The sequence below is a fragment of the Trachurus trachurus genome, assembly GCF_905171665.1.
Source record: "Trachurus trachurus genome assembly, chromosome: 16".
Lineage (NCBI taxonomy): Eukaryota > Metazoa > Chordata > Actinopteri > Carangiformes > Carangidae > Trachurus > Trachurus trachurus.
The window spans coordinates 34409041-34431314 of record NC_139902.1 but is presented as its reverse complement, the minus strand read 5'-3'; the positions used below and the strand labels follow the sequence as shown (position 1 = coordinate 34431314).

Genomic DNA, 22274 nt, shown 5'->3' with positions numbered 1-22274 from the left:
TTAAAGCTATCAGTAAGCGATCCGGTGGTTTTGTCTAACTTCTCGTCAGCAGATGGAGTTAGCAGTCCCCGCCCTCGTCCCTACGTCACCACATTCAGGCGCATCCCTTGGCTGCACACACAGAGAGGACCGCCCCTTTATGCCGTTCTCTCTCCTCATTGGATAAAGGTTGTAGGATACAAGGAAAGTTTTCTCCTCGGCTCAGAGCAGAGCAGAGTGACTGACAGACCCGTGTTTCAGACCAAACACTCTATAGAAGTGATTGCTGTCGGAAGATACAACTATTTAAGACTTATATTAACACAAAACATTCACCTGACTTCTGCTTTAAATTAGTAAATTTTTAAAATCGATTTTAAAGGAGAGCGAGCCAAGTGCTGCGCACTGTGACTAACTAGTGCACTCTTGCCTTTTTTCCCTATGTATTGTGCAATGTGCATTTGTTCGCCTTTTTTTGCCTTTGCCTTTTACTGGTGTTAAAAATGCAGACTAAAAATCGAGAGAATCGATTTTTAGTAGAATCGCAATTTAAATCGAATCGGCGTCCCAAAGAATCGTAGCAGAATGGAACGGGGAGGAAAGCGTCTGGTCCCAGTCCTACCTGACGAAGTCCGTCACACAGAGCGAACATGATGATCCTCAGCTGCCGGGCGGTCAGCGAGTCCTCGCGCTCCTTCGTGGCGGAGGACAGGTCGGCGGCCGGCGCGGCTGCAGCGAGGCTGTGGCCGAGGCTGTTTGGTGTTTTTGTCGGCAGAGGCACCGGATGTTTGACGTCTCTGAAAACGTCTTCCTTCGTGTCTTCGCTTCCCTCCACGTCCATGTCGTCCAGGTCGTCCTCTGGCTCGTCGTCGGAGAAGTCCATGTCCTCCACGGGCGCCATGGCCCCGTCCACGCCGTCCGCCACCTCGTTCATCTCCACGGCGCCGCTGCAGCACGAAGAACCAGAGGATCAATACGGCTGAACATCATCCACCAGACGCCACGCAACTCAAACATTAAAACAAGTCTTTACCTTATTCTGTCCTTCACAAATCCAACCTTCGTCGACCCTGTTAAAAAAATCAAACACAGTCATTTATACCTGAAGAAATGATCAAGTTGTTTCTGCTTCACATAAACAAACAGATTTGAGACCAGACAGTGGTGTATCAGTGGTGTAGTCTAATGTGTTGTAGTGGGTAAACTGCTGTTACCTAGCAACCAGTGGTGTAGTCTAATGTGTTGTAGTGGGTAAACTGCTGTTACCTAGCAACCAGTGGTGTAGTCTAATGTGTTGTAGTGGGTAAACTGCTGTTACCTAGCAACCAGTGGTGTAGTCTAATGTGTTGTAGTGGGTAAACTGCTGTTACCTAGCAACCAGTGGTGTAGTCTAATGTGTTGTAGTGGGTAAACTGCTGTTACCTAGCAACCAGTGGTGTAGTCTAATGTGTTGTAGTGGGTAAACTGCTGTTACCTAGCAACCAGTGGTGTAGTCTAATGTGTTGTAGTGGGTAAACTGCTTTCTAGGTGGTAAACTGTTCATACTTGTATCACATAGACGCTGCTTCTCTAACTGTTTTATATCAAGGACCCAAAACTGACACAAACTAGACCACGGACCCCCATTGGACAACACACCAGAAATACACAAACAATCAATGTACGTGGTGTAGCTACATTTTTTTTAAAGATTATACAGAAATTTCTTGAAAAAAGTGGTAAGATTTTAAAATAAATAAATAAATAAAAAGTTGAATTTTGTTTTGTTTTTTTTAGAAAAAAGTGGTAAAATTTCTAAATGAAAATTTTTTTTTGAAAAATTGAGAAAAGGATTCTGGAAAAAGGCGAAAAAGTGGTAAGATTTTGCAAAACATTGTAGAAAAATGTGGTACAATTTCTCTCTCAAAAAAGGGGGCAAACAATAATACAAAAAGGGGTAACATTTCTTGAAAAAAATAATAAGTAAAAAAGAAAAATTGAGAATAAACTGGTCAAATTTCTCCAAAACAAATCTAGGAAAAGTGGTAAAATTTCTAAAAAAATAAAAAGTAATTTTTTTTTTAAAAAGGGATGACATTTCTGAAAAAAAAGTGAATTTTTTTTTAGAAAAATGTGGTGCAATTTCTCTCTCAAAAAAAGGGGCAAACAATAATACAAAAAGGGGTCACATTTCTTGAGAAAAGTAATAAGTAAAAAAGAAAAATTGAGAAGAAACTGATAACATTTCTTCAAAAAATCTAGGAAAAGTGGTAAAATTTATAAAAAAAAAAAAAAAAACCTGTCAACCCTCCCACTTTGAGAACCATTGACATTTACTTTAGTTAGATAGTTTAGTTGTACTGGCTATACTGAAGTATTTATGTATTTTCAGTGGCTATACTGAGTATCGTCAATGCTCCTGTTTCTGTTCAACAAGAGAAGAGAGAAGAGTGTGAAACAGCCTGAAAGCCCTGTTTAACGGGAGTAAATCCAGGATTAGTCAACAACTCTCACACAGAACAGAACTCCAAACCAAACTCCATCTGGAGAAACATTTCCCACTGGTTTTGTTGTTGGGGGGGAACTCTGTGTTTCACATCATTACTCACTCTCCATTCCTCTGCCAATACAAATCCAGCATGGCCGCCACGCTGGGCCCGGAGGATAATGTGAGGAATGTGAACTCAGAGCCACGGTGAGCTCGATACGGTCGAGACGCTCAAATGAAATTCTCCTTTGGGCTGTAAATGTGTAAATGTGCCGAGTTGGTTGGGAATGAAAAGCTGCTTGTTTTCTCCTCTCGGAGGCCAGAACGTACACAACGCTGTGTTTTAGAGAATCTGTGGCTGCAGCTTCATGACGCTGAGCTGAGCTGAGCCCATTGTTTGTTTGTATAGAAACATAAATAAACTGATTTATGAAACCCAACAGTTTGTGATTGTTAACTGTTGTGAATTCTCCCTCGGTCTGTGACCTCTGAGCCGAGGTGAACAGGACACAGAGGTTTCTGTCGTCTGTTTGGACCTGAAGGTCTCTAGAGCAGCGGTTCTCAAAGTGAGGTCTGAGGACCCCCAGGGGCCCTTGAGAGGGTTCAAGGGGGTCCACAACTTTTTCTTGAATTGAAAACTTCTTTCTGGAATTTTTTAACTTTTTTTTTTTTGAGAAATTTTACCAGTTTCTTCTAGATTAAAAAAAACGTTGAGAAATTTTACCAGTTTCTGAAATGTTACCAAGATTCAGAACAAGTTTTTTTAACTTTATATTATTTATTTATTCATTTTTCTAGAAATCTTACCACTTTTTTTTGAGAAATTTTACCACTTTTTCTTATGTTTTTAAAACCTTATTTTGAGAAATGTTTCCACTTTTTCTAGTTTTTTAAAAAGAACTTTGAGAAATTTTACCAGTTTATTGTAGAATTTTTTTAAAACCATTTTTTGAGAAATGTTACCACTTTCAGCTCTGAAATTCTTTTAAATGATTATTCCTTTTTCCATGTGCATCTTATTGGTCAATATTAGTAACCCATTCATTATTCATTCTATTTATTTATTGACTACTGATCCTTGATGACACTGTATTCTATTTATTCTTCTACTTATACCGTATCTATGTTATTGTGGGTACTTGTGTCTTTACATGTCAGTATGCAAGCTGCTCCAACCAGTTGCCCCTGGTGGGATTAATAAAGTTGTCTTATCTGTATCTGTATCTGTATCTATCTTGAATGTTTTGCATATGTAGTCGCTAAAAGTAACTAAATCAGGGTGTACCAGGTTTTATTATACTTTAATTGTTTCAATAGTCTCAGGTTTCACCCTGTGGTACAAGATGTGGCCCTGGAACATGTATGGATCCACCCACTGTTTGACTCTGTCTCAATCTACAAATAGAGCACAGGTGTGTGATTTGCCCCTTAAGACAGACTGAAGATGGCTGTGTAGGCCGAAACGTTTTTGTCTTACTTATTTTGTTTCTTTATTTTATTTTATCACCATGGTTGCACTTTTTTGTTCTTTGATCCACTATTAAATTTTTGTTGCATCCGTTAATCTCTGGTGGACATTGCCATTTTTTGATCAGTGTGCAAGCCTTTTCCTCCAGTTGCTCTGAAATGTTTGTTGGCCTGCGCACCTGAAAAGAGGATCTTTTTTGGACAGTGAGCAAGAGCACAAACACCTTTTCTCCTTTTTATCTGTATCTGTAAAATAAAAACTAAGAACAATGCGCTGTGACCTCTGGTGTTGGGCGAGAGGCCGTGGAACTCCCAGAAGCAGCTGGGCTGCTTGCAGAGGTTGGCCTTGCAGACCATGCAGCCGTACACGCTCTCGTGCCGGATGCTCTTCAGGTTGCAGTTCTTGCACCTCTTGGAGATGGAGCTGATCTTCACCATGCGGTGCCGCTGCTTCACCGGCTGCTGCTCCGCCGCCGCCTCGGTCTTCACCTTCGCCCCGCGGGACCCGGCGATCTCCATGGTCTCAAAGTATTTCTGGGCGCACTTGGCCAGCTGGTTGCCCAGGCGCTTGCGGAAGTTGACCTGAGTGAAGAGTCCGTCAAAAGAGTTTAAACATTTTTAAAAAGTCAAACAATAATAAAAAAGTGGTTAAAGTAAAAATAGTATAGTAAATAGTAAAAAGTTTTTTTTTTAATTAGGAAGAAACTGGTAAAATTACTCAAGGATTCTAGAAATAGTGGTAAAATCTTTCAAAATATTATAGAAAAATGTGGTAAAAAAAAAAAAAAAAAGGGGGGGGGCAAACAATAATACAAAAAGGGGTAAACATTTCTTTAAAAAATAAAAAAAAAAGAGGAAAAAATTGTCAAACAATAATTAAAAAAGGGGTAAAAGTAAAAATAGTATATAGTAAATATTTAAAAAATAAAATTTAAATTGAGAAGAAACTGGTAAAATTACTCAAGAATTCTAGAAATAGTGGCAAAATCTTTCAAAATATAATAGAAAAATGTGGTAAAAAAAAAAGGGGGGCAAACAATAATACAAAAAGGGATAAAAATTTCTTTAAAAAAAAAAAAGAGGAAAAAATTGTCAAACAATAATTAAAAAAGGGGTAAAAGTAAAAATAGTATATAGTAAATATAAAAAAAAATAAAATTTAATTGAGAAGAAACTGGTAAAATTACTCAAGAATTCTAGAAATAGTGGCAAAATCTTTCAAAATATTATAGAAAAATGTGGTAAAAAAAAAAAAAAAAAAAAAGGGGGGGGCAAACAATAATACAAAAAGGGGTAAAAATTTCTTTAAAAAATAGTAAAAAGTAGAACAGAAAATTCTAGAAAAAGCAGGTATAATTTCTCTAAAGAGTTGTGGTTGCGGAGGCGCTTGTGGAAGTTGACCTGCGTGAAGAGTCCGTCCTGCACCCAGACGGGCGGGTTTTCCTTGCGGCTCTCGCGCAGCACGATGAAGGCGTTGACGATGCTGACGTTGACCAGGAACCAGAAGAGGCTGCGCCAGTGGCGGTCCTGAGGCACGCCGCCCAGCGGGTTGCACGCCAGCAGCTGCTTGCAGATGTCCACGCCGCGCATGTTCTCCTGCAGCAGCCGGAACGCCATGGGCCGCTCGATGGGGTCCAGACCGCCCACCTGAAGACATGAAGATAAGATTATACTTTATTACACTGTGGTATAATGTTCTGTAGTGGGTAAACTGCTTTCTAGGTGGTAAACTGTTCATACTTGTATCACATAGACGCTGGTTCTCTAACTGTTTTATATCAAGGACCCAAAACTGACACAAACTAGACCACGGACCCCCATTGGACAACACACCAGAAATACACAAACTATCAATGTACGTTTACATTAGGCGTAGCTACATTTTTGAAAGATTATAGAGACATTTCTGGAAAAAAAGTAGTACAATTTCTCCAAAAAAGGTTTAAACATTTCTAGAAAAAAGTGATGAGATTGAGAAAAAAATAGTAAAATGTCTCAAAAGAATTCTAGAAAAAGTGGTAAGATTTCACAAAATGTTTTAGAAAAACTGTGGTAAAATTTCTCAAAAAAGTGGTAAAATTTCTCAAAATATTATAGAAAAATGTGGCAAAATTTCTCTCTCTCAAAAAAAAGGGGCAAACAATAACACAAAAAGGGGTAAAATTCCTTGAAAAAAAAAGTAAAAAAAAGAAAAATTGAGAAGAAACTGGTAAAATTTCTAAAAAAAAAAAAGTCAAACAATAATTTGTGATAACATTTATGAAAAAAGTGAAACAATTCTAGTAAAAAGTGGTACATTTAAAAAAAAAAAAAATGTCAAAAGTTTTTTTTTAAATTGAGAAAAAACTGGTAAAATTTCTCAAAAGATTTCTATAAAAGGAAAAAAAGTGGTAAGATTTTGCAAAAAATTGTATTGTATTCTCTCTCAAAAAAAGGGGCAAAAAATTACACAAAAAGGGGTAAAAAAAAAAAAAATCTAGGAGTGGTCAAATTTCAAACAATAATTTAAAAAGTGATAACATTTCTGAGAAAAAAAGTTTAAAAATTCTAGTAAAAAGGGTTAAAATGTGAATAAAAAGTAGTGGACTCTCTTGAACCCTGTCAACCTCCCACTCTGAGAACCATTGACATTTACTTTAGTTAGAGAGTTGTGTTGTACTGGCTACACTGAAGTATTTATACTGAGTAAACCTGAGTATCACATAGACTACACCACTGATAAATAGATAAATAGAAGCCCAGATATTTCCAGTTAAAGCTGTGTAGAGCCTAGTAGAGTCTAGTTCACCTTGGTCTGGGACCTCCTCCACACCGTGTCTGGTTGTCCCGGAGCAGTAAACCTGATAGTTAGAGCCTAGTTGAGCCCAGTAGAGCCCAGTAGAGCCTAGTAGAGCCCAGTAGAGCCGAGCCTAGTAGAGCCTAGTAGAGCCTAGTAGAGCCCAGTAGAGCCTAGTAGAGCCTAGTAGAGCCCAGTAGAGCCCAGTAGAGCCTAGTAGAGCCCAGTAGAGCCCAGTAGAGCCCAGTAGAGCCTAGTAGAGCCCAGTAGAGCCTAGTAGAGCCCAGTAGAGCCCAGTAGAGCCCAGTAGAGCCCAGTAGAGCCTAGTAGAGCCCAGTAGAGCCCAGTAGAGCCTAGTAGAGCCCAGTAGAGCCCAGTAGAGCCCAGTAGAGCCTAGTAGAGCCTAGTAGAGCCCAGTAGAGCCCAGTAGAGCCTAGTAGAGCCTAGTAGAGCCCAGTAGAGCCCAGTAGAGCCCAGTAGAGCCCAGTAGAGCCTAGTAGAGCCCAGTAGAGCCCAGTAGAGCCCAGTAGAGCCTAGTAGAGCCCAGTAGAGCCCAGTAGAGCCGAGCCTAGTAGAGCCCAGTAGAGCCCAGTAGAGCCCAGTAGAGCCCAGTAGAGCCTAGTAGAGCCCAGTAGAGCCGAGCCTAGTAGAGCCTAGTAGAGCCTAGTAGAGCCCAGTAGAGCCTAGTAGAGCCCAGTAGAGCCCAGTAGAGCCCAGTAGAGCCTAGTAGAGCCCAGTAGAGCCCAGTAGAGCCGAGCCTAGTAGAGCCCAGTAGAGCCTAGTAGAGCCCAGTAGAGCCCAGTAGAGCCCAGTAGAGCCGAGCCTAGTAGAGCCCAGTAGAGCCCAGTAGAGCCCAGTAGAGCCTAGTAGAGCCCAGTAGAGCCCAGTAGAGCCTAGTAGAGCCCAGTAGAGCCTAGTAGAGCCCAGTAGAGCCTAGTAGAGCCTAGTAGAGCCCAGTAGAGCCCAGTAGAGCCTAGTAGAGCCCAGTAGAGCCTAGTAGAGCCCAGTAGAGCCCAGTAGAGCCCAGTAGAGCCTAGTAGAGCCTAGTAGAGCCTAGTAGAGCCTAGTAGAGCCCAGTAGAGCCCAGTAGAGCCCAGTAGAGCCCAGTAGAGCCGAGCCTAGTAGAGCCCAGTAGAGCCTAGTAGAGCCCAGTAGAGCCCAGTAGAGCCGAGCCTAGTAGAGCCCAGTAGAGCCCAGTAGAGCCCAGTAGAGCCGAGCCTAGTAGAGCCCAGTAGAGCCTAGTAGAGCCTAGTAGAGCCCAGTAGAGCCTAGTAGAGCCCAGTAGAGCCCAGTAGAGCCTAGTAGAGCCCAGTAGAGCCCAGTAGAGCCCAGTAGAGCCTAGTAGAGCCTAGTAGAGCCTAGTAGAGCCTAGTAGAGCCCAGTAGAGCCTAGTAGAGCCCAGTAGAGCCCAGTAGAGCCTAGTAGAGCCTAGTAGAGCCTAGTAGAGCCTAGTAGAGCCCAGTAGAGCCCAGTAGAGCCTAGTAGAGCCTAGTAGAGCCCAGTAGAGCCCAGTAGAGCCTAGTAGAGCCTAGTAGAGCCCAGTAGAGCCCAGTAGAGCCTAGTAGAGCCTAGTAGAGCCTAGTAGAGCCCAGTAGAGCCCAGTAGAGCCTAGTAGAGCCCAGTAGAGCCTAGTAGAGCCCAGTAGAGCCCAGTAGAGCCCAGTAGAGCCTAGTAGAGCCCAGTAGAGCCCAGTAGAGCCCAGTAGAGCCTAGTAGAGCCCAGTAGAGCCCAGTAGAGCCCAGAAGAGCCCAGTAGAGCCTAGTAGAGCCCAGTAGAGCCCAGTAGAGCCTAGTAGAGCCCAGTAGAGCCTAGTAGAGCCTAGTAGAGCCCAGTAGAGCCCAGTAGAGCCCAGTAGAGCCCAGTAGAGCCCAGTAGAGCCCAGTAGAGCCCAGTAGAGCCTAGTAGAGCCCAGTAGAGCCCAGTAGAGCCCAGTAGAGCCTAGTAGAGCCCAGTAGAGTCTAGTTCACCCTAGTTGAGCCTAGTTGAGCCTTGTAGAGTCTAGTAGAGCCCAGTAGAGTCTAGTTCACCCTAGTTGAGCCTAGTTGAGCCTTGTAGAGCCCAGTAGAGCCCAGTAGAGTCTAGTAGAGTCTAGTAGAGCCCAGTAGAGTCTAGTTCACCCTAGTTGAGCCTAGTAGAGCCTAGTTGAGCCTTGTAGAGCCCAGTAGAGCCCAGTAGAGCCCAGTAGAGCCCAGTAGAGTCTAGTAGAGCCCAGTAGAGTCTAGTTCACCCTAGTTGAGCCTAGTTGAGCCTTGTAGAGCCTAGTAGAGCCCAGTAGAGCCCAGTAGAGCCTAGTAGAGTCTAGTTCACCCTAGTAGAGCCTAGTTGAGCCTTGTAGAGCCTAGTAGAGCCCAGTAGAGTAGCCTATATGGTCACCTTGGTCTGGGACCTCCTCCACACTGTGTCTGGTTGTCCCGGTGCTGAGTAAACCTGATAGTTAGAGCCTAGTTGAGTCTAGTTCACCTTGGTCTGGGACCTCCTCCACACCGTGTCTGGTTGTCTCGGTGCAGTAAACCTGATAGTTAGAGCCTAGTAGAGCCTAGTAGAGCCCAGTAGAGTAGCCTATATGGTCACCTTGGTCTGGGACCTCCTCCACACTGTGTCTGGTTGTCCCGGTGCGGTGCTGAGTAAACCTGATAGTTAGAGCCTAGCTGAGCCTCTGTACCTTGGTCTGGGACCTCCTCCACACCGTGTCGGCCTGTCCCTTTGCTGAGTAAACCTGATAGTTAGAGCCTAGTAGAGCCTAGTAGAGTCTAGTAGAGTAGCCCAGAGCGATATATATAACATCGCTCTGGAGTAGCCTATATGGTCACCTTGGTCTGGGACCTCCTCCACACCGTGTCTGGTTGTCCCGGAGCAGTGCTGAGTAAACCTGATAGTTAGAGCCTTGTAGAGCCCAGTAGAGCCCAGTAGAGTCTAGTAGAGCCCAGTAGAGCCCAGTAGAGTCTAGTTCACCCTAGTTGAGCCTAGTAGAGCCTAGTTGAGCCTTGTAGAGCCCAGTAGAGCCCAGTAGAGTCTAGTAGAGCCCAGTAGAGTCTAGTTCACCCTAGTTGAGCCTAGTTGAGCCTTGTAGAGCCCAGTAGAGCCCAGTAGAGTCTAGTAGAGTCTAGTAGAGCCCAGTAGAGTCTAGTTCACCCTAGTTGAGCCTAGTAGAGCCTAGTTGAGCCTTGTAGAGCCCAGTAGAGCCCAGTAGAGCCCAGTAGAGTCTAGTAGAGCCCAGTAGAGTCTAGTTCACCCTAGTTGAGCCTAGTTGAGCCTTGTAGAGCCTAGTAGAGCCCAGTAGAGCCCAGTAGAGCCTAGTAGAGTCTAGTTCACCCTAGTTGAGCCTAGTTGAGCCTTGTAGAGCCTAGTAGAGCCCAGTAGAGTAGCCTATATGGTCACCTTGGTCTGGGACCTCCTCCACACTGTGTCTGGTTGTCCCGGTGCTGAGTAAACCTGATAGTTAGAGCCTAGTTGAGTCTAGTTCACCTTGGTCTGGGACCTCCTCCACACCGTGTCTGGTTGTCTCGGTGCAGTAAACCTGATAGTTAGAGCCTAGTAGAGCCTAGTAGAGCCCAGTAGAGTAGCCTATATGGTCACCTTGGTCTGGGACCTCCTCCACACCGTGTCTGGTTGCCCCGGTGCGGTGCTGAGTAAACCTGATAGTTAGAGCCTAGTAGAGCCTAGTAGAGTCTAGTAGAGTAGCCTATATGGTCACCTTGGTCTGGGACCTCCTCCACACTGTGTCTGGTTGTCCCGGTGCAGTAAACCTGATAGTTAGAGCCTAGTTGAGTCTAGTTCACCTTGGTCTGGGACCTCCTCCACACCGTGTCTGGTTGTCTCGGTGCAGTAAACCTGATAGTTAGAGCCTAGTAGAGCCTAGTAGAGCCCAGTAGAGTAGCCTATATGGTCACCTTGGTCTGGGACCTCCTCCACACCGTGTCTGGTTGTCTCGGTGCAGTAAACCTGATAGTTAGAGCCTAGTTAGAGCCTAGTTGAGCCTAGTAGAGTATCTAGTTCACCTTGGTCTGGGACCTACTCCACACCGTGTCGGGCTGTCCCGGTGTGGTACTAAGTAAACCTGAGTATCACATAGACTACACCACTGATAAATAGATAAATAGAAGCCCATATATTCCTAGTGTTGAGCCTTTTGTACCTTGGTCTGGGACCTCCTCCACACCGTGTCTGGTTGTCCCGGTGCTGAGTAAACCTGATAGTTAGAGCCTAGTAGAGCCTTGTAGAGCCTAGTAGAGCCTAGTAGAGCCCAGTAGAGCCCTGTAGAGCCTTGTAGAGCCTTGTAGAGCCCAGTAGAGCCTAGTAGAGCCCAGTAGAGCCTAGTAGAGCCCAGTAGAGCCCAGTAGAGCCTAGTAGAGCCCAGTAGAGCCTAGTAGAGCCCAGTAGAGCCCAGTAGAGCCTAGTAGAGCCCAGTAGAGCCCAGTAGAGCCCAGTAGAGCCCAGTAGAGCCTAGTAGAGCCTAGTAGAGCCCAGTAGAGCCTAGTAGAGCCTAGTAGAGCCCAGTAGAGCCTAGTAGAGCCTAGTAGAGCCCAGTAGAGCCTAGTAGAGCCCAGTAGAGCCCAGTAGAGCCTAGTAGAGCCTAGTAGAGCCCAGTAGAGCCCAGTAGAGCCTAGTAGAGCCCAGTAGAGCCTAGTAGAGCCCAGTAGAGCCCAGTAGAGCCCAGTAGAGTAGCCTATATGGTCACCTTGGTCTGGGACCTCCTCCACACCGTGTCGGCCTGTCCCGGAGCAGTAAACCTGATAGTTAGAGCCCAGTAGAGCCTAGTTCACCCTAGTTGAGCCTAGTAGAGCCCAGTAGAGCCCAGTAGAGTAGCCTATCTGGTCACCTTGGTGTGGGACCTCCTCCACACCGTGTCGGCCTGTCCCGGAGCAGCGTTGGTGGACAGACATCCCATCTCCTTGGCGTCTCTCCAGCGCGTGGCGAGCAGCGGTCCGTAGCGGCGCTGCAGGAAGTCCCCGGGCCGGTGCAGGCGGCCCTCGGCCCACAGCGGGGGGGGCAGGATGGGGCTGGGGGGGGGGAAGGAGCTGCAGGCGTAGACCCCCCGGTCCAGCAGCTGCTGCAGCAGCGGCACCGAGGCCAGAGAGCTGGACAGGAACAGCTGGTGGTGGCGCTCCTCTAGACCCTTCATCAGCTCCAGGACCACGGAGAAGCTCGGGTCCCCTGATGCTGACGATGCCCCCGATGCCCCTGATGCCCCCGATGCCCCCGATGCCCCCGCCTGGATGAAGAAGCGGTGGCAGTAGCCGGACTTGGAGTCACACAGCAGCCACACCTGCAGCAGCACGAGGAATAGACCATTCAGTCTGGAGCAGTTACACTCAGGAAGACATCTTTTTAACTAATTACACAAAGAGCCTGTTAACTGGTAGTTAGCGTGTTAGCGTCCACCCAACTCAAGCTTTTCACAATGTATCTACCGTAAATTCCGGACTATTAAGCGCACCAGAATATAAACTGCAGGTTTTTGAGATATTTACACAGAAAGACACGGAAGATGTGTGGAACTATGACAGTCCGCTCGCTTTTCCTCTGTTCTGGTTACGCTCCTAGCCATGTGTCGACGAAACATCACTAAATGGAGCAGTGGATAACGTTACATAATATATACGATGTTACGGTGTGTGTGTTTGTGTCGTCTGAACCGTCATGAACAACAGATTATGGGTTACGGAACGCGTTTGTGTCGCGTTGCAGAGACGAGAGCTGGGACACCGAGGCAGCAGGTGCTACACTGATGTTGCCAGGTTGGTTTTCAGCCGTGAGACGCAGGTGAAGACAGAGAGAGCTCCGTTGTCATGGTAACAAGTCACAAGTCATGTAGTTAACGATCACAATTACTCCGGAGCTTTTTAATGAAGGTAAAAATGTAGCATAGCCACGGGAGAAATCCTGCTTAGTTCCTCTTGCTTTTTTTTTAAAACTGTGCCTGAAAATCAGCAGAACGGCACCAACACGACAGTAACATGCCTGGTTAGAAAATAAAACACTGCACCAACCATGGATGTAATAGATCCATGGCACCAACACTCTAAACTAGTGTCTTCTTCAGAGCATAATCTTTCCCCACATGTCTGTCTCACTTGTGCTTCCTGCTATAGCGCCCCCCGGAGGCCGTTAGCCAGTAAACATCTATAAATTAGCCGCATCGTTGTGTAGGCCGCAGGGTTCAAAGCCTGAGAAAAAAGTAGCGGCTTATAGTCCGGAAATTACGGTACTTGTACATCTATGTGGCTCCACAATATGCATAATAAAATAAAAAAAGAGACAATAAATAAATGACGATACTAAAACCTAAAAAAGTTTAAAAGGATTAAAGGGAAGTTAAAAGGCCACAGCTAGAGTCCATGGTCCACTTGGAGTTATTGTTGGGTCGGTTTGTTTAATAGTCTGGCGGCTTGGGGGAAAAAGATGTAGAGTTGTTGCAGTGTGGATGTGTGTGAGAGCGTTAGCGCGTTCCTGTACCTGAGGCTGAGTCTTGGCGTTGCCCTTGGCGACGTCCTCCTCCAGACTGGGCAGCAGAGCGCGGTCGATGGTCAAGCAGCCGTTGGGCCGGTAGGCGTCCCACATGGCCCCGCCCACCAGCTGCAGCATTGGCCTGAATATCATCACATAATAGTTACAAACACTATCGGCTAAATAGTGACTGAAAAGGCTTGGTTATGACAGCGTTATGTCAATCTGATGAATACCTATTCAAGTAAAGTGTTACCATGAGCTTTTACTAGGTAGGTTGTTATGTAAGTTGTGTTTTGAAAGTACTTAATTCTTACATCTGGCCAGGGACAACGGAGGAAAACTAGCGTTGTTGGCTAACTCTGGCCCACTGACAGTTTTTCTTTTAACTCTGTTGATTACACTGCAATAACTCAAACTCTTACCAAGAACAGCTTGTTTTTAGACACTTTTTACTTCTTTCAAGCAGATTTTCACTTGAAATAAGTAGAAAAATCTGATAGTGGAGCAAGATTTTCTTTCTTATTACAAACACAAAAAACTTACTTTCACTGGCAGATTTTTCTACTTATTTCAAGTGAAAATTAGTGAGTTGAGTCTTGTTTAAAGTGGAAAGAGTTTAGTTTTGACTAGAAATGAGACATTTTGACAAGAAATAAGACAAATAATCTTGGAAAGATTTGGGGTTTTTGCAGTGTAGTGGTGCACTCTCCCTATGAAATAAACTAATAAATGAAAAAAATAAAATAAAATCAGCAGCAGCAGAACCAGAACAGACCAGAACCAGACCTGAAGATGTGCAGCGGGTCGTGGGGCCGCTGGCGGCCGGAGCAGCGGTACTGGTCCGTGGTGGCGCTGCCCATGCGGATGTTGGCGGCGATCTGCTTGAAGCGCTTGAGGCTCATGGCGCGGTAGAAGGTGTAGCTGTTGTCATAGTGACCCCACGACCAGTAGTGGGCCAGGTCGGGGAGGGTCTGGACCCCCATCAGGACCACCAGGCCGATGAAGCCTTTGATCTGTTGGTTCAAAGGAGATATGGTTCATTAAAAAACTTAGTCGTGACAAAAACACCAGAAATATTACACAGAAGTTTATCTGTTTTTTTCAGACACACACAATCATGTCTCATTTCTAGTCAAAACAAGTCTCATTCTACTTAAAATAAGACTCATCACCTACAAATGAACTTGTTTTTAGATCATTTTCATTTGTTTCAAACAAATTTTCACTTGAAATAAGTAGAAAAATCTGATAGTGGAGCAAGTTTTTCTTTCTTATTACAAGCACAAAAAACTTTCTTTCACTGGCAGATTTTTCTACTTATTTCAAGTGAAATTTTTATTGGAAACAAATGGAAATGATCTAAAAACAAGCTACTTTTTACGTGATTTTACATATAATGACATTAGTTTTGACTAGAAATGAGACATTTTGACAAGAAATAGGACAAATATTCTTTGTAAGATTTTGAGTTTTGGCAGTGTGGAGAAGTCTTTTCGACAGTTGTAGCTTATTTTGTACATTTACACTGCAAAAACTCAAAATCTTACCAAGAATATTTGTCTTATTTCTAGTCAAAACTAATCTCATTCTACTAAAAATCTGACTCATCACATTAAAAAGTAGCTTGTTTTTAGACACTTTTTACTTCTTACAAGCAGATTTTCACTTGAAATAAGTAGAAAAAGTTTTTCTTTCTTATTAAAAGCACAAAAACTTGCTCTCCCTGGCAGATTTTTCTACTTATTTCAAGTGAAAATTAGTTTGAAACAAGTGAAAATGATCTAGAAACAAGTTCATTTTTAGGTGACGAGTCTTATTTTAAGTGGAAAGTGATTAGTTTTGACTAGAAATGAGACAATTTGACAAGAAATAAGACAAATATTCTTGGAAAGATTTAGAGTTTTTGCAGTGCAGCAGCTAATGGGAGTCTTTAATAAACATAAACATAAACACAAACCTCGTGCGTCGTCACGGGAACCCAGTCGGGCGGCGAGGAGGAGGAGGAGGAGGAGGAGGAGGAGGAGGAGGAGGAGGAGGAGGAGGAGGAGGAGGCGACGCCCAGGAAGTGGCAGGTCTTGGCGTGAGCGTTGGTCTCCGTGGCGATGAGCTCCACCAGCGCGGCGGGGAACAGCAGGTTGAAGTAGTCGATGGCGTCGCTGTTCTTGGCCAGCGAGTGCTGAGGCCCGCTGCTCTGAGCGAACGGGGCGATGGTGATGGTGGCCGTGGCCTTCGCTGTCGCCGTGGCAACGCCCCCCTCCCCCTTCCCCTCCCCCTCCTCCTTCTCCTCCGGCAGCGTCGTCCAGCTCGCCGCCGACCGCCATGACGGATCGGGAAGGTCCTGGTCCTTCTTCTCCTCCGAGGAAGAGGAAGAGGAATGCTGCTGCTGGCCGTCGTCCTGGTGAAACCGGATGTCAGGCTCAACGTAGGAAGCTGAAGAGAAGCAGAACGACTCGTTAACTAGATTAAATTAGTGATCGTTTCTTAAAGGGATAGTTCAATGTTTAGTCAAATTGGCCCATTGCCATATTAATCCCTATAGTCATACACTGCAAAAACTCTACATCTTACCAAGAATATTTGCCTTATTTCTAGTCAAAACAAATCTCATTCTACTTAAAATAAGACTCATCACATAAAAAGCAGCTTGTTTTTAGACACTTTTTACTTCTTTCAAGCAGATTTTCACTTGAAATAAGTAGAAAAATCTGACAGTGGAGCAAGTTTTTCTTTCTTATTACAAGCACAAAAAACTTGCTTTCACTGGCAGATTTTTCTACTTATTTCAAGTGAAAATTAGTTTGAAACAAGTGAAAATGATCTAAAAACAAGTTCATTTTTAGGTGATGAGTCTTAATTTAAGTGGAAAGTGATTAGTTTTGACTAGAAATGAGACATTTTGACAAGAAATAAGACAAATATTCTTGGAAAGATTTAGAGTTTTTGCAGTGTAGGGGTTATGGCAATGGGCCAATTTGACTTAATGTCGAACTATCCCTTTATATACATGTATAACCTACATTTATCAATTGTGGTTCTTACAAAAAATGATATCTTATAAAACATAAAAGTAAAAATGTCTTTTAAAAGCTCTGACCCTTGAATTACACTGCAACAACTCTAAATCTTTCCAAGAATATTTGTCTTATTTCTTGTCAAAATGTCTCATTTCTAGTCAAAACTAATCTCTTTCCACTTAAAATAAGACTCATCACCTAAAAATGAACTTGTTTTTAGATCATTTTCACTTGTTTCAAACTAATTTTCACTTGAAATAAGTAGAAAAATCTGCCAGTGAAAGCAAGTTTTTTGTGTTTGTAATAAGAAAGAAAAACTTGCTCCACTATCAGATTTTTCTACTTATTTCAAGTGAAAATCTGCTTGAAAGAAGTAAAAAGTGTCTAAAAACAAGCTGCTTTTAATGTGATGAGTCTTATTTTAAGTAGAATGAGACATTTTGACTAGAAATAAGAGAAATATTCTGGGTAAGATTTTGAGTTTTTGCAGTGTAGCGCATACAAGGTCATTTATCTTTACAACCACATCATTGACCAACAACATCGTGTCTCACAGAATAAACTGTTATTATTATGGTGTCTAACAGCGTTTCTCCATCAGCCTCGAGGTCAAAGGTCACGTTCAAGTGTTGGACGGACTGTTCCTCCCGTTTCCGTGGCGCCGTCCCCTGTTGTTTACTTTGGCGAAGCTGGACGCCGTCCGAGCCGCGGCGGGAGGAAACGGCTCGGAGGCAACACGGGGTCGTCTCCATGGAGACACAGAACAATTGACCAGCAGCAGCTGTTTTATTTATCAACTCAAACTAAACTGTCGTAACATCACAGACGGAGGAGGACGATCCAGATGTTCAACCACAGCTGCACTGCAAAAACTCTGAAACTCTGTTTGTCTCATTTCTAGTCAAAACTCATCTCTTTCCTCTTAAAATAAGACTCATCACCTAAAAATGAACTTGTTTTTAGATCATTTTCACTTGTTTCAAACTAATTTTCACTTGAAATACAGATGTTACTGGTTCAAAATTGCGGGGTTTGTCCTGCACTACAGGATCGTGTGAACGCGTGTCTTTTCACCACAACTGTTTTCCTCTAGGTGGCAGCACCGTACTAAATACTGCTCAGACGTTTTGGGGACAATGCTGACACGTCACACAATGTAGCCGCGATTAGGAGTGGCGCTGTTCATGATACAGAATACAAGAGGATGAAAGGAGAACTAGCTGCAGACAGTAAATAATATAGTAGCCTCGTTTTTCAATGACAAAATGTAACGACGGCAGCTACAGTAGACTATAGCCCACGTCTCACTCTCTTTTTTCGGTCATCTGTCTCGTCATCTCCAAAATGTGTTTTTAAAATGAGCCAACTACAGACTGTGCAGTAGTGCCGCAGATTTCTCACTCCGCACCTTGTTTGAGAGTGCAGCTGGATGATTTCTTGTGAATGAACGGGTCTGTGTCACTTTGGGGCTGGGCGATAAAACATAGGATAAATAACTTTCCCTCGATAGAAGACGCGGCCGATACAAAGTCGATAGGTTTCATTCATCCATTTTTTGACAGACAACACAAACAGCCAGTGATAATGAGAGTGGTGACACCGTCAGCCATGCAGCCGGCCTGGACTTTTTATTTTTAATTATGAAGGATCATCTGCGCAAGGCAAAGATGATAGCATCAACAAAACACGGCGTAACACACGCGGCTGTATGGGACAGGCTTTTATTTAATTCAGAACAAACCGCTTAGCAAAAATGGAAAATATAGTCTATAATAATGAATTGATCTGTTGTTTGGCCACTGTTTGAAAATAACCCGAATTATGAGCAAATAATCTGATCCAGAGCAGCAGTCATAATCAGACTTCTTCTAAATAAACCTAAACATTCAATAACTGGGTCAGGTCGGACCATGGGTTACGCTCACGGACGCGTTGATGTTTTGTGATTTATCTGCTGCCTTGACTCTGCCCTTTATACATGTGCGTTCAGATTAACAATAAGACAAGCCATGGTTGAGTTTATTGAGTTAATAATCAGCATCTTAGTACCTCTGATCCGGAGCGATAGTGTTATGAAAATCGCTACAGTTGAACTGGTCTGGTTTTTAGCTGCTCAATCTCATTGTTTCAAAGAAAAGGGATTGATTTTTATAACGAAATGAAACGAAAACAATATTATATTGATACATTGTTGTAAAAAAAATCCAAAAGAAACGAAAATGAACTAAAGAAAATAACTTTCACACACACATTAAAACAGTGCGATTGGTTGAAAGCTGATAATTAGCCATGTGCTTGCTGATTGGCCGAAACCAAGAACAAAGCCGCGTGAATGGCCAATCGCCATGTGTTAACGGCCGACATGTAAATCAGCTGTTTCGATGGGCGTTATATGAATAGAGATGTTAATGTGTCTCATAAGGTACTTTGCACATAGGCTACTTTCTGTAACTGGAAGAAAAACAGCCAGCTGGAAGAATGTGTTGCCTAAATCTTTTACTGTGTGGGAGATCTCCACCAACGTAGCCGGGGAGAAAGCAAGTGGGACCGTTCTGCCCAGTCTCTGAGCAGCGCACGTTTCACAGACTCCCTCCTGTTTCAGGTTCAGCACCTTGGACGATGCTGCGGGGGGAGGGAGGGGGGCTGTCGGGGTGGAGGTGCTGAAATGGAGAGCTGCCCCCCACAAGGTGCTAAAGTGAGGGAGAGGAGTGGAGAGACTGGCCGTCCTAAGAAACGCCGGTTGATTTGAGCGATTTAAGCAAAGCAAAGCCTGGGCTTTTATTTGGTTTTATTATATGCTTGTGTTTTTTCTCTATTTTTGCCTGTTTTCACTCTGCACCTGCCCTAATGTGTGTCTCCCTTGTCTCTAGTAAATTAGTATTTCCCACAATAAAATGAGTCTTTAGAACAAAGAACTGATTTTTTTCTCTAGCTTTATAGAGCTTTATAGGCTATAATAACCTTGCTTACTGCTTTTTGAATCACTTGACAAAATAAGATGCCTCGAGCAAACTTGGATATGAAAACATTTTATTGAAGAAGAAAAAACACACACACATTGTAGCATCAAGTACTGTAGGCTACTGTAGGCTACAGTAGGGTGAGGATAGGACCCTCAGATGATCTTCTCGGAGTTCGCAAGAACTCGTTGATCTTATCTGTGCATTCTTTCAAGTCCTTTCTGTCCATGCCTGGAAACTCCGTTCTCAGTGACTGCACTACAAAGTTCTTCACATTTTGTGGCAGTTCATGTTTCCCCCTGGATCCGTCCCAGTTTGTCGTTTTGGCCCAGGCTCGGTAATTGTCCTCTGAAATGACTCTCCGGAACAGTAGGCACCCAAAACGTCCCACCTGGCCGTGGCTCCGGCGACGGACTCGAGCATGGTCTTCAGGTCCGACATGCCTCAAGCTTACATCGGGGTGTTGGTGAGAGATGTTAATGCTGTCCGAGGTTGAAGATAGAACCAGCGGTAGGCCTGGGACGATAATCAATAAATCAATTAATCGCACGATAAATGAAAATGAACTCGATAGTTTTTCCGGTCTCGATAAATCGCCATGTGCATGCGCACGTATTTGTTTTCCTGGTCTCTCCCTCCAACCAGGCTGGATGACAAGAGGCTTCACTCTGTCCATCGGTCTCAGCACCTGGGCCGTTTGTTTCATAGCAGAATGAAAGGAGTGAACCCTCTTTTCAGTCATCCAGGATCTTTGTTTCCCAGAATGCATTTGGCAGCAACCGGCAGCGCTAGCTATAAAGCTAAGCAGCTAAAGCTATCTTACTGTAATTGCCGCTGCCGCGCTGTTAACACGTCACTTTTTAAAGTTTTAATATTTTTTCATGCGAGAAAGTCACAGTTCAGATCCCCAGTCTGTGGTCAGTTCATCCACATATCGCCTGTTTTCCTCCGACGGAGCTAATGTGGTAGCAGCGAGCAGGAGGAGCGGGGCTTCCCACAGTCTGCAGCATGGATGTATTATGGTCTGCAGCAGCTCACGGGCCGGTCAACCTCCGTCATTGGGGGAGAAAACGACTAAGAAAACTTTTTTAGAGGTTTACCGCCGGCTGGTTTAATACTGTATAGGAGATAAATGCTGGTCTCATTGATGAAATCTTACATCTGTGGAAGTCACATTAGTTTGTTTGAATGAAAAGTGGAGCTTCAGGTGTATAACGTTATTGGACAGAAGAGCTGCACTGCTTATTATTTTTTGTTTATTTTATTTTTTTAGGATAGTAGCTATATAAGTTCTTGTCATTCCAATTATAATGGTTAAAAAAATACTCATGAGAAATAAAAGTTTATCGCATTTAAAAGGGTCTACTTGCATTATTATGAAATATTATTATTATATTAGTGGTTAATTTGTTCTAAAAAAAAAAGTGTCAATAATATCGTTTATCGTCAATAATTTGTGGGACAATATATCGTCCATCAAAATTTATTATCGTCCCAGGCCTAACAAGGCTTGCGACGAGGAAAGATCAGTAGTTAGGCTGTCTTTACACTGCAGGCCTTGATGCCCAATTCCGATTTGTTGCCTATATCCGATTTTTTTGACGGTCTATTTACATGTTCTATCAGAAGTGACCCAGATCTGATAATCTGCATTTACACCTGCTGTGCCTGCATGAAACAACCCAAATAAACTAGTGATTTCAGGAAATTGTCACGTAATAATATAATAATATTTTTAAACAAAGGTGAGTCTGGTGTTCAGAGTTTATATCCGACACATCACTTACAAAGTGAATGTTACAAAATAACGTTAGTGAAGTGGCTGCAGCGCTGCGTGGAGCGGAGCTGCTGTGAGATGAGACAGCGGTGACGGTGACAGTTGTGCCACCGTTTGATCCTCCGTCGCTCACGTAGTGAGGACGGGACAGCCTCACACATTTGTATACAATGTTTGTTTTTCCTCTCTTGATTTGTTATCGGCTCGGTTCAGTTTTTGCCGGTAGGAAAACGTGAATGTTTATCTCGCGCTCCCTCGCTTGCCCTCGTATCGATCCGCATAGAAATTAATTTCACTGTAGGCCTATATGAAAACAAGAACTAGTGAGGGGGAAAAAAACAGACGCGCGGACACCACAAAAATGAAACACTGTAACGCCTGTGACAGTGATTACAGCTGACCACAGCTGGCCATGGTAGTCCAGGTCAGCCCCATGTGTCAATCACAGGCTACAGAGGTTCAGCGAGACGCGTGAGCATGTGAATTAATATTATCATTGATGACGTATGACACGCATTGCCAGTGAAGATCCGATCTGTCTGTTTAGACTGCAGACGCATTGGCAGAGATCCGATTTGTATCTGATTTATTTCCACATATAACGGGGGCCTGAATCTGATCTGACAATATTCGATTCAATGCGCATTTGTCCCGTTTACACATTCATGTTACAGATCCGATCTGAGCCACTTGAGAGGAAAAAATCGGAATTGGGCCACTTGAACCGTGCAGTGTAAAGACAGCCTCAGTTAGTAGTAGTTAGTTCTAGTTTAATAGCCTAGAGTTTAAGCTGTGGATTACTGCACAGATCACTGAGTCATCCGCCTGTCGTCCTCCGTTCTCACAGATGCCACCTGGTGGTTGTTTTGGCACATTGAGGCTTTTCATTAAAACCTCTTGTCTCGCCAAAGAAAAAAAATGCCTGAGTCTTGTGCCGTCTCGCGTGGACCACGCGTGAAGTCCGCAATTTTGAACCAGTAACATCTGTAAGTAGAAAAATCTGACAGTGAAAGCAAGTTTTTTGTGCTTGTAATAAGAAAGAAAAACTTGCTCCACTATCAGATTTTTCTACTTACGGTATTTCAAATGAAAATAGACTTGAAATACGTAAATAGTGTCCAAAAACAAGCTGCTTTTAATGTGATTTTACATATAATGACCTTAGTTTTGACTAGAAATAAGACAAATATTCTTGGAAAGATTTTAAGTTTTTGCAGTGAGTCTGGAAGAGAACTCTCTGCTGCACTGCAAAAACTCTAAATCTTTCCAAGAATATCTGTCTTATTTCTTGTCAAAATGTCTCATTTCTAGTCAAAACTAATCTCTTTCCACTTAAAATAAGACTCATCACCTAAAAATTAACTTGTTTTTAGATCATTTTCAC

At 43.6% G+C, this 22274-nt stretch overlaps 1 protein-coding gene across 1 annotated transcript in view; it reads right to left on the bottom strand.

Annotated features, from left to right (window-relative positions):
* LOC310999157 (uncharacterized protein) overlaps positions 1-22274 on the bottom strand; it is a 65254-nt gene that overhangs the window by 8946 nt on the left and 34034 nt on the right. Inside the window, exons 17-24 of the mRNA XM_083989481.1 lie at positions 15097-15569; positions 13926-14152; positions 13146-13278; positions 11509-11955; positions 5315-5560; positions 4195-4495; positions 1013-1049; positions 602-926 (exon numbers count right to left, since the gene is read on the bottom strand). Coding sequence (XP_083845607.1) covers positions 602-926; positions 1013-1049; positions 4195-4495; positions 5315-5560; positions 11509-11955; positions 13146-13278; positions 13926-14152; positions 15097-15569 — 2189 coding nt within the window. The remainder of the gene's footprint in view (positions 1-601; positions 927-1012; positions 1050-4194; positions 4496-5314; positions 5561-11508; positions 11956-13145; positions 13279-13925; positions 14153-15096; positions 15570-22274) is intronic.